Genomic DNA, 13128 nt, shown 5'->3' on the forward strand with positions numbered 1-13128 from the left:
TGTACACTCAGCATGGCTATTGCTGTCAATTTATTTCTACACATGATTGGTATTTCTGATATGTCCTAAAGATTATATTCTAATTCTAGTATTAATTACTATATATTTTCTGCTTCACATCAAGATTCCAAATCTGATTCAGCTTCTCTTCCAAAATCAAATAAAGCTTAATGGCTCAAAAACCAACAAAATATTATACTTAACATGCTTATAAAATAGTCTTGTTGGCCATGCATTTTTATCCAACACATTGTGCTTTTGCTTTTGCTTTCTAAAAGCTAAACATCAAAGAAAAACAACACTTTCATATAGCTTCATTTCTCTCCTAAGCTAGAATCATTCTTCCTCAAACAATGAATATTCCTTCTTTCACCTTTGTTCTCTATACCTTCTTTCTTTTCTCTACTCTTTCTCTTTCTTCATCTCTTCCTATCTCTTTGAAAACTCAAGCTTCAATCTTAGTTTCTCTCAAACAAGATTTCCAATCCAAAACCTCTTTACAAACATGGAACATCTCTAACTACATGTCCCTTTGTACATCTTGGTATGGTGTCCAATGTAACACAAACAACACTTCTGTTGTTTCACTAGACATCTCAAACTTGAATGTTTCTGGAACCTTCTCATCTTCCATCACAAAGCTAACAACCTTGAGGTACCTCAATATATCAAACAACATGCTCAATGGAAACCTAACTTGGAAATTCTCAAAGCTCAAAGAGCTTGAGATTTTCGATGCTTACAACAATGAGTTCAATTCTTCACTTCCTATTGGAGTCACTGAGTTACATAGTCTCAAGTACTTGAATCTCGGCGGAAACTTTTTCCATGGAGAGATTCCTGCAAGATATGGAAGCATGTTGAGTTTGGAATATCTGTCTCTTGCAGGTAATGATTTGAGAGGTTTCATACCTTTTGAGCTTGGAAATCTTAGTAACTTGACACATCTGTTCTTAGGTTATTACAATGAGTTTGAAGGTGAGATTCCAAATGATTTTGGTAAACTTGATAATTTGGTTCATCTTGATCTTGCTAACTGTGGTTTGAAAGGTGAAGTTCCACATGAGTTAGGAAAATTATACAAACTAGACACACTTTTCTTGCAAACCAATCAACTTAGTGGTTCAATTCCTTGTGAGTTAGGGAATTTGACTAGTTTGAAATCTCTTGATTTGTCGAATAACGAGTTGATTGGAAATATACCGAATGAGTTTTCGAATCTTCATAAACTCACACTCTTGAACTTGTTCATCAACAAACTTAATGGTGATATTCCATCTTTTGTTTCTGAGTTACCGAATTTGGAAGTGTTGAAGCTTTGGCATAACGGTTTCGAAGGTTCTATTCCTTCGAAGCTTGGAGAGAATGGTAAATTGACTGAGCTTGATTTATCGACGAACAAGCTCACTGGATTAGTTCCTAGATCTTTATGCATTGGTAAGAAGCTCAAGATTTTGATTTTACTCAACAATTTTCTGTCTGGTTCTTTGCCTAATGAGCTTGGTGAATGTTACACACTTGAGAGAGTTCGTTTAGGACAAAACAATTTAACAGGTTCGATACCGAAAGGCTTGCTTTATTTGCCTGAGATTTCACTTCTTGAACTACAGAACAATTTTCTCAGTGGTTTTCTTGCACAGCAAGAAATCACAAGCACAAACAGTTCTAAACTCGGAGAGATAAATCTGTCGAACAATCGTTTATCTGGATCTCTCCCGAGTTCTATTGGAAATTTTCCGAATTTGCAGATTCTGCTTCTTCATGGAAATAGATTCTCAGGTGAAATTCCTCAAGATATAGGAAAGTTGAAGAACATTCTAAGGTTGGATGTGAGTTTCAACAACTTTTCAGGAAAAATTCCTATTGAGATAGGTGATTGTTTTTCACTTACCTATTTAGATTTGAGTCAGAATCAATTATCAGGTCCTATTCCAATTCAGGTTTCACAAATTCACATACTTAACTATCTTAATGTGTCATGGAACAATCTCAACCAAACACTCCCTAAGGAACTTGGTTCTATTAAGGGCCTAACTTCAGCTGATTTCTCTCATAACAATTTCTCTGGCTCAATTCCTGAAATAGGACAATTCTCAGTGTTCAATTCTACTTCCTTTATCGGTAATCCGAAGTTATGCGGTTATGAATTGAGTCCATGCAACCGTTCATCATCAGAAACACCCGAGTCTCCGAATCAAGAAAACGGTCGTGCGAAACGTGGAATTCTGGCAAAGTATAAGCTTCTATTTGCATTAGCACTTTTGGTTTGTTCGTTGGTTTTCGCGACGTTTGCTGTAATCAAAAGTCGAAAAGGAATTCGGAAGGACTCAAATTCATGGAAGTTAACAGCATTTCAGAAGATTGAATATGGAAGTGAAGACATATTAGGCTGTGTAAAAGAAAGTAACATCATAGGAAGAGGTGGAGCTGGTGTTGTATATGGAGGAACAATGCCTAATGGAGAAAAAGTAGCTGTGAAAAAGTTGTTAGGAGTTAACAAAGGTTGTTCTTATGATAATGGTTTATCAGCTGAAATAAAAACACTTGGTAGAATAAGGCATAGATACATTGTGAAGTTGTTGGCATTTTGTTCAAATGGAGACACTAATTTGCTTGTTTATGAGTATATGACAAATGGAAGTTTAGGTGAAGTGTTGCATGGAAAAAGAGGGGGGTTTCTTGAGTGGGAAGTTAGAGTGAAAATAGCAAGTGAAGCTGCTAAAGGACTTTGCTATTTGCACCATGATTGTTGTCCTTTGATAGTTCATAGAGATGTTAAGTCAAATAATATTTTGTTGGATTCTGAACTTGAAGCTCATGTTGCTGATTTTGGACTTGCTAAGTTTTTGTTGCAAGAGAATGGTGGCACTTCTGAATGCATGTCTTCTATTGTTGGTTCTTATGGATACATCGCTCCAGGTACTTTTAATTTTGATATTGTGTATGTACAGAGCCGCCTCAAGTTTTTGGAGGCTCTGTGTAACCATGACAAAACAAATACAGACCTTATTTTATCACGATTTAACTGTGACAATATTTTATGAAGCCTTATTTAGCCACAACTTAACTGTGAAAAATTTTAAGCCATGTGCGGTAGTCCGCCTTGCAGATCCTTAAATACGACACTATACTGATTTTGAATTATGTTAACAGAATATGCATACACATTGAAAGTGGATGAGAAAAGTGATGTATATAGCTTTGGAGTGGTGTTACTAGAGTTATTGACAGGGAGAAGACCAGTGGGAGATTTTGGTGAAGATGGAATGGATATTGTTCAATGGACAAAGTTACAAACAGATTGGAACAAAGAAAGTGTGGTGAAGATTCTTGATGGAAGGTTACATCAAATTCCTATAGAGGAAGCAATGCATATATTCTTTGTGGCTATGTGTTGTGTTGAAGAACAAAGTGTGGAAAGACCAACTATGAGGGAAGTTGTTGAAATGCTAGCACAAGTAAAGCAACCAAATATCTTTCATGTGTAGTGAGGTGAGTGTGTCATCAAGGAATAAAGAATAATTGAGATGTGCCTTGCATGGATGCATGTGTTCATGTTGTAGGTGTCAATTTTTGTAAGTAGTTTGTTATTTGAGTTTGAGAGATTTTGTATGCATTAGAAACTTTATATCATAAAAAAAATTCAAGAAGTGTGAGCCAAATTTTATAGTCATGTCAATGATTCTTGGTTGGAATAGAAGCTATTTTCTTCTTATGTTTTTTAAAATTCATAACCTAGGCCAAGTGAAGAAAAACCACTTGGAGAGGTGGTAGCAGAGGAGGATAAAGATAATGCCACAAACATGATCTTCAGATGTGAGTACATTAGAGATTTTGATGAGAACCAACCTGAATGAAGGCTAAGTAACTTCAATAGGTAGGAGTGGAAAGGACATTAACTAAAAGAAAGACTAAAAAATTGTAGTTACAATTGGTGCAAAAAATTGTTAATCTTATTTGTTTTAAATCACATGATCAAATTGATTGACATCAATCTAATTTTTTAGTCATAAAATTAATTTAAGACTAAATTTTTATTTTGGGACGTAATAATCATACTTTAAATTAGGAATTAAGTTTGGTGTGTCTGTCTGGACACGTAAGGTACACTAATTGATAACTCTATTGAAGTTAAGTTAACAAGAGTTGCAATTTTTTTTCTTTTGATAAGGAATAAGAGTTGTAGTAATTTCTCTTTGTGAAATTGTGAGTTTCTTTTCTTCTTGTGCTTCTCCACTTATATATTGATTCTGAGCCATCTTGTATGAAGACTCAATTGATGTCATTTAATATGATTGATCTTGCTTTAAAAGATGATTGAGAATCAGGAATGATTACCCAGATATGTGTATTTGATATCTTAATTAGTCATGAATGTTTCCCCAATCATATGAGTCAAAGATTGATCGGCTAAAGCTAGATTATTGAAACCTACCCAATGCTTCATCTAGATTATTCCAGCAATTTAACTGCGGACAGTTTTGTTAGGGTTGGTTGAACATATATGTGTTGAAGAGGTCCCACATTGCTTAGTTTTGTAAAGGAAGAGGGAGTCAAGTGCTATATAATGGACTCAAGTTCTTTATTACAAGATGTATAGCCAAAAGCACTTTAAGTTTGAATTTGACTTTTTTGTTTTCTTATACTCTTGTGTTAGAGTATTATGTAGGGATGACAGGTGGACCCATACTCGCGGGGCCCACCAGCACCCGAACCCGAGTTGATTGGGTGCGGGTTTGGATAGTGTGAAACCCACGTCTGAAACACGAAATCACACCCGCTTATATATATATATATATGTATATTGAATTGTTTGAAAATTTTATTTTATGTATTTTGTTGCCAGTTCGGGTTTGGGTGAAAAAACCCGAACCCAACGGGTGTGGGCGTGAGTGTTATTTTACCGCGAGAATAGACTTTGGTTTCGGGTTCATGTGGTGATTTCGGGTGCAGGTTTGGGTAGTGTGAAACCCGCACCCGACCCGTTGTCATCCATAGTATTATGAGATGTAAAATATTTGCTTTGGAAGTGTGGTGTAACGAGGGCATGGGGTGGTTTAGGGTGAATTATGTGTTGTAAAAATTTTCACATAGTATTATTCTTTGGTTTTAATTTGACAATGGTCATAGTTTTTTCTTTGGTTTTGGATATTTCATGTTATGTCCTTGTGTAGGTATTGTGTTATTTTATTTTCTCCATGTCGGTTCTTTCCAACAAATGATATAAGAGCTTTTGGTTTGATCCAGCTATAGGAGTTCTTAGTATTGTGACTTTATATGATCTACCACATTAGAAAAAAAAATGATGGTATTGTGAAAGAGTTGTTGAGTTTCAGTTACAAATTTCGTTGGGTGGTCTAGGCTAGAGAAAGTTGATGGAATAATTGTTTTTGACTTATGAAAAATTCAATTTGATGATGTGTTGATAAAATCAAGATTATACAATATGTTGGTTTGTGGTTAGTACATGAGCGTTGATTGACATCGATGCAAAGTGTAATATGAGATTATGTCGGTGGTTGAAGAGCACCAATATCAATAATACAATAATAGCAACCAACTTAACATTGTTAATAAAAACAAGTACCTCGAATCAAGTTGTCCTTCTTAGAACCTTTTGAACCACTCAAAGCGAACATTCTACCATTAGTATGAGCAGTTGTAGCGGCCTTCTTTGGCTACTAACAGTGGGACCTGATGTGACCCTTTTCATCACAGTTGAAATAGGTCGAACCTTCATTCTTGCATTTAAGGGCACGTTGACTTGTTTTACCACATTTGAAACATCTCAACACCTTATTGTTACAATCGTTGGCGCGGTGGCCTTGCTAACTACACTTAAAGCATCTGACAGAAGCGGGAGCTCCTCCCCCACTTGGCTTCTTCTCATCAGAAACTTTCGGTCCCTTTGTCAACAGAAGTACTATACGACTTACCACGATCTTGGTTATTCCCCTTCTTTTCATTATAACTCTTATAAAAATAAGATTTGGCTCTGGTATCCTAATCATAAATCCTGCACTTATTCATTAGCATAGGAAACTGGTGAATCTTTAGATACCCGACACCCTACTTGATATCTGGACGCAATCTATTCTCAAACTTTATGCACTTTGGCACTTCAGATACCAGATTGTTATAGTATTGACAATACTTCAGTAGTTCCTTAAACCTAGCAACATACTCATCAACAGTTGAACTTCCTTCCTTTAGCTCAAGGAATTCAATTTCTTTTATTCCGCACACGTCCTCAAGTAAGTACTTCTCCAGAAAAGCAACTCTGAATACAACCCAAGTAATCTTTGTGCCTAGAATCTACATACTCTGGCGTGCGTTATTCCATCATTCCTCAACTTTGTCTTCTAACGTGTGAGTATAAAATTGCACCTTCTGCTCCTCCGAGCAAATCACCATTCGAAAAACAATTTCAATTCCCTTAAGCCATATTTGGGCAAAATCGGGTTTGTGCCTACCCTTGAAGATTGGTAGGTTGTTCCTTTAAAACCTCCCTCATGCACGAGCATCATAATCATTTCCACCATTCTGGTTCTGCGGACCTTGTTGGTTTTGCAAAGCTTAAGCCATTGTTTCAAAAGCCTGGGTAATATCATCATCATTTTTTCCTCCAGCCATACTCTCCATATACACAACTAACATTAGAAGGGTCATGTATCGACAATGTTTTTTATACTAATCGACAAACATGGATATACATCATATTAAAATCTGATCGGACAAATCGATATGCTCTGATACTACTATGTTATATACCCTTATAAACCCACAAATATTTTGCATATAATTTACGAAAATAAATCAAATCAAAATCACCAACGCAAGAGTGTCACACTTCACATAAAACACCATAACAGATCCTCCTCCGTAACACGATTTACATAAATTCAACACGCACATCAGGCTATACTTCAACCTTTCAATTAAAAGATCGCAACAAATTTCTCGTCACAAAATAAACTTCTTCATAAACAAAACTCATAATATTTTAGTCTCATCACAATTTGGATTCAAAAACTGTTTTTTAACATCCAAAAATCTCATGAAGTAATTTAATCAAATTCTAGTAATCATTCGCAAAACAAAGCATTCCTAACCTGATGTTACATATCAGAGCAAAAGACCACTACCATAACGAAACTAATAAAATCCTCAGAAGCTATATTCAATGCTTCTACAACTACTTCGGGTCACCTGTGTGTTACTCACGTGAGGCAACATTCAAACAGAAAGGGCGAGTAATCACAATTCATTATAAAAGATAGGGTTAAGTATGTTTTTGGTCCCTATAAATATCTCAAATTTCATTTTTAGTCCCTATTAAAAAAATAACGTATTTTAGTCCCTATAAAATTTTTAGGCATTTAGTTTTAGTCCCTACGATTTTTTAAAATATTGAAAATAGTTTAATTACCCTTAAAATTTTAAATTTTTGAATAATTTGTTTCATACGTGTTTAGAATATTATAAAATATTTATTTACCAAATTATAGAATTTTTTATAATGAGAAGAATTAAATATGAATTTTTTTAATTTCAAAAGATAATGATAAAAGTAATGTAAATCTCGACTTAGAAATTAAATTTTGAGTTTCTTTTTTTTCGAGAAATTTTTTATAATGTTTTAAACATGTTTGTAAAATAATCATTTAAAAATACAAATCGGTTTAACAGTAGGGACTAAAACTACGTGCATAATAATTTCATGGGGACCAAAATATGTCATTTTTTTAATAGGGACTAAAAATGAAATTTGAAATATTTATAGGGACCAAATACATACTTAACCCTAAAAGATATAAGGAAAAGATTAGTAGTTATCAAAAAATTTATCATATAATAACACATATCTTTCATCATACTCATCGATAAAACATAATAGCACATAGATACCGTTTATTGTCAAAACATCATATAATCACATAGCTCGCAATTATTGTCACATCACAACTCATCAACGAAATCCATGCAATGTCACATAGAATGTTAATGCAACAACACTGACTCAATGCACGTGGTACCAAATTTATGAACACCTGGTTCATCACCCTCCAAAGATCCATTCCATAGGATTGATTCCTTCTTGGAACTGGAACACATCACGAAACACACTCAATCCACACAATGGGATTGAGGCTCGTCACAAGCGGACCACCATTCAAAAATGCTATGAATGTATGATGCATAACAACGTCATATAACATTCGACCACAACTAGTCAATTGCATCATCATTCACATAATCATCACACAACATGTATTAAATATTTAAGGCATACATATCCTTATAACATCATCACAAAATCATCGGTAGCATCACAACAACATCATAGTAACTTCATGACAACTTCATACCAATTTCATAGCAACGTCATATTCGTCGTTAAAATAAAGTATCATAACATAACAACATATATAAAAATTCAATCACATAGACACATAGGTTATGGAATTATGCATCAAATAACTCATATGATTGTATCATATTATAGACCTACGCGTCAGCTTTCCAATGTTTCGAACGACGCGTCAAACAGACACACAGATCAAAAGTTATGATCAAAATATTGAAAGTTTCCAAAAAGTTGCAGTGCTAATCGATTTGCACTTTACAGCAATCAATTTGCACAGTAAAATTTTCCAAAAAACCCAGTTTTCATAGGTGCAATCAATCTGCACAATAAGTTGGCCAAAAAGTGCAATCGATGTGCATCAATATGCAATCGATTTGCACTGTAACTTTTCCAAAAAATTCAAAATTTCAAAGTTACGGGATTTTCACTAAAATTTCTTCTTTAACTCATAAACCAGTGCCAATTTGATTAGAATTTATTTATGCAGTTGGTCTAACAATAACAACACACCCATCATGGAAAATAATCATCAAAATACATCATCACATCATATTGGACACAAATCGTAACATCTCAACATCAAAATACATCATCGATCAACGAATCATCATGCTTTTCATCATATCATGAAAATCCTACCTCTATCCTAACCCCTATCAATCATAATAAACTTTGATTACACTCCTTACCTCAAATTTCTAGCAATCGATCTCTTCCTTCGCATTCTAAGGGAATTCCTCTTTGGTTCTTTATTCCCTAGATCTCACTTCACGTTATTCTCTCTATTCCACGATTGTATAAACTGATCTTTATTCCCTTCATTGATTTATTCTTATTTCACCATTGGACGCTTTTTATGATCTTCCTCTTATGCACTCACTTAACTCATTTTCTTCCTCTTAATATTCTATTTTATTATTATTATTATTATTATTATTATTATTATTATTACTCCAATTAATATAAACCAAATTATTTAAATCTAAATAATTCTAATTATCGTCTATCTCCCACTAATGCCCCACACATATAATCATACATCACACAAATTTACAGTAAATAAAAAATAATCAATTAAATAATTAAATCTAAATTTTGGAGTGTTAAACCTTTGTTTTCGAGCCTTTGTGTCCTCTTTGTAATAAAAAACATTATGATTAATTACATTAAATAATTAATTATTGAAATGTGTGATATTATTAGAGAAATTCTCAATGCACTCCATTATTCTCTTAGGCACCTGGCGAAATTCCAATTTTCCCCTTACTTCCGTAGATGCACATCCAGAAGCACCTTTTATTTGCCAAAAATTGAATTTTTTCGGAGGTGCATCTACCAAAGTATTTTAAACTAGTGAACGTTGGGAAAAATACTATTTAATTCAGTTCAAGGATTTTCCCGTAGATGCACCTACGGAATAGGTAAGCGCCAAAATATTTTGTAAATGTATCTACGGAAGTATCTAATTTAGTTTGAACCATCATGATCACTCCCCCATTGTTATATTTATTCTTCAACACTCACTTCTCCACAACTTAAAAACCTTACATCATCAATATCATTTTTCACTCCAAAACTCCAACTTTTTGGTGCAACAAATCAAAGGGAGCAAGAGAAGACTGGATTTCAGGTAAATAATCATCTTTGTCAATTGCATTGCTCATATTATGCATCAACTTTCTGTCAAAAAAATTAACGTTGCTTCCGTAGGTACATCTACGGAACGTGTTGAAGATGAACACGTTCCAGAGGTGCATCTACAGAATGTGTCTGTGCCATTTTTCAGTAATCTTGTGACTTTGTGTTATTGTTCACAAATAGGTATGGTGCACCCCGATAATATCTCAAGAGAATTAATTTCTTCTGCAATTATTTTTCCGAATGTTGAAGGGGTAGTCGTAAAGGCGGTAGATGTCGACGGTGACTTTAATAACAAGCAAGAGTTTGATGATCGTGAAAGCATGCTCGCATGGATGCGTAGGAATGCAACAAACCTTGGTTTTGGTGTGGTAATAGGAAGATCTGATAATGGTACGGTGAGAAGAAACACTTTCCTAACAATGTTGTGCGAACAAAGCGGGAAATATCATACTCCTTTAAGGAAGTTTAAAAGAGATGACACAGGTACTAGAAAATACGAGTGTCCATTTAAAATTCGTGGTTATATGTTGGCTAGCAAAAAGTGGAAATTTAGTGTTATTTGTGGTTTGCATAACCATGATTTATTCTCAAAGTTACAAGGTCATCCTAGTGTATGTCGGCTCAAACCGGAAGAGAAGACATGTATTAGTGACATGTCCTTGAATTTTGTCCCACCGAAAAATATACTTGCCACATTGAAACGGAAGGAACTCGAAAACATATCAAATATAAGCCAAGTGTATAACATCCGATACCGCAATAATAAGGCGAATAGGGGAGATAGAAGTGAGATGCAACAATTGTTGAAATTGTTGGGTGATAACAAATACATGTCACGGTACCGAACTTACATGGACATTAGAGGTGTGTCAGTCACTTTTAAAGGAACAAGTCGAGATGCCTAAGGCAATTGTTACGGACCGCGATATCGCGTTGATTAATGCGTTGGCAAAAGTACTTTCTTCTTATAACACATTACTTTGTCGATATCACATAACATGTAATGTGAGAAGTAAGGTTAAACTCGCGGTAGGGACGAAACGAGTAGAAGCAGAAGGTGGAAAATTGGTGAAACCCGATTTGATTGTTGAACAAATAATGGATGCATGGAGTCGTATTGTGAATTCTTCGACAAAATAATTATACGTCGATTCCGTCATGCAGTTTCGGAAAGTGTGTGAAAAATATCCTGATTTATTGAAATATGTTGAAAGTACCATTCTTGATAAGGTGAAGGAGAATGTTGTTTGTGCGTGGGTTGATAATGTCCGACATCTTAGGAATACAACCACCAACAGAGTTGAGTCGCACATGCCAGTTTGAAAAATTGGTTGGTTAATAGCAAGGGTGACTTGTGTCGAGATTGGAACTCTATAAATCTCATGATTAAAAACCAACATAATAAGATACAAACCACATTTGGCCGGAGCATTATAGTGTTATAACATCGATTCAAGGACAACATACTTTATTCTCAATTGATCGGCAATGTGTCTCGGGCGGGGTTGAACTATATTTTTCACGAGGCCAAATGAGGTGAAGTTGTAGGTTTCGATAGCGCAAAGTTTGGTTGTATTATTTCTAAAACGTATGGTCTCCCGTGTGCGTGTGATATTGCTACAAAGATAAAACTAGGAGAGACAATAAGAATGGACGAAGTTATCCCTCGTTGGAAAAGACTTAGTTTTGATAATCATGGTTACATCGAAGGAGAAAAATTGAATATCTCTATTACTTCCGAATTGAAAGCGATACAAGAGAGGTTTTCGAAGGTCGATGACAACATGAAACTCCACATCAAGGAACAATTGGTGAAGATTGGATATCCCGAAACAACCGACATGAAACCGCCTTCTCAACCGATTAAGACAAAGGGTGTTCCAAAGAAATTGAAGCCTACACCAAATGACAACTCGACTACACGGGCTACTTCGTATTGTGAGCATGCCGATAAACTTTTTCCCGACTCACCGACTCCTAATTCTCAAAAATCTCAAACAAGTTCAAACAAAGAAGCTCGTATAAGCAAACCACCTTTGACGCCATTCCACAAAAAATTCCAATAATCAAAGAGATGCCTATTCCACCGAAGATTCCATTCATTGAAGAGATGCCAGTTTTTATGCACAAATACTTAGAGTGTATCCTCAATGTTACGGGGGACGGTAATTGCAGTTACCATCCCGTCTCGGGGTTGCTTGGTAACGGAGTTGATGCCGAATATTGTCCGTCATCAACTTATCCAAGAGTTGAATACGCATAGAGAATCGTACACACGGTTATATGGTGAGGAAGTTAAATTTGAAGCAGTTAACGAAGTTCTTGTTCCTTGGTTGGCCGCTTACGCACCAATGTTGAAATGGATGAGATTCCTGGAAATGGGACATTTTATTGGATACGCGTACAATAGGGTGTGCATTGACTTGACGCATTATGGTTTTTCGGAAACCTTTTTCCCCTCTGCACCACACCACAAACAAATCCAAATGAGCACATCATGTGTATTGGATGCCTTTTAAAATCGAGTCATTTTGTGAAAGTTTACTTGAAACCGGGGTACCCCATACCACCTACGTCATCGGAATGGGCGCTTCATCATGCCGAAGATGCCAAGACGTGGCCGAATCTTTTTGTTGATAGGAAGCATAAATTCAAAAGATTGAATAACATTAAAAAGGAATCGAATAAGGAAAAGTCAAAATTGGAAAGCTTTATAATTCTGGACTGCATTATAATTTTGTTATGCTAAATAAACTAACAGGGAAAGTTCCGAAGATGTATCTACAAAATGTTTAAAATTTGCTAATTATGGGTTTTTACCGTAGGTACACCTACAGAAACAAAATATCTAGGATACTTCCGTGGATATACCTATGAAACATTCTATGACAGAAAATGGATGGTTCAAATTCACCTAGGTTTTCTATAATAAATTTGAGGTTTCTAATGTTTTATTTCACACAAACACAAATATGTCTCAGTATGAGTACATCGTCCGTTGGTATGTCGCAAATGTCTCCTACTCCGACGATAGAACACCCATGCGGACGTTCAAACCGAACGAGTACACCTCGCTCGAGGTTATCATTAACGAAATCCACTACCGCCTACCTTACGGT

The 13128-nt window shown here is 35.3% G+C and overlaps 1 protein-coding gene across 1 annotated transcript; it reads left to right on the forward strand.

The window, feature by feature from the left end:
• The first annotated feature begins 258 nt into the window (after positions 1-258).
• Positions 259-3831, forward strand: LOC131615898 (leucine-rich repeat receptor-like serine/threonine-protein kinase BAM3). The gene is made up of 2 exons (XM_058887079.1): positions 259-2919; positions 3154-3831. Exons 1-2 carry the CDS (start codon positions 354-356, stop codon positions 3486-3488), a joined length of 2901 nt encoding a protein of 966 aa, XP_058743062.1. The 5' UTR covers positions 259-353; the 3' UTR covers positions 3489-3831.
• The last annotated feature ends 9297 nt before the right edge of the window (positions 3832-13128 follow it).

The sequence above is a fragment of the Vicia villosa genome, linkage group LG7 (assembly GCF_029867415.1).
Source record: "Vicia villosa cultivar HV-30 ecotype Madison, WI linkage group LG7, Vvil1.0, whole genome shotgun sequence".
NCBI lineage: Eukaryota > Viridiplantae > Streptophyta > Magnoliopsida > Fabales > Fabaceae > Vicia > Vicia villosa.

Excerpts from the sequence above, each read along its gene's own strand:
- LOC131615898 (XM_058887079.1), top strand. The coding sequence starts at position 354 with ATGAATATTCCTTCTTTCACCTTTGTTCTCTATACCTTCTTTCTTTTC. Across the intron at positions 2,920-3,153 it reads TTATGGATACATCGCTCCAG|AATATGCATACACATTGAAA; the intron begins GTACTTTTAATT and ends TTATGTTAACAG.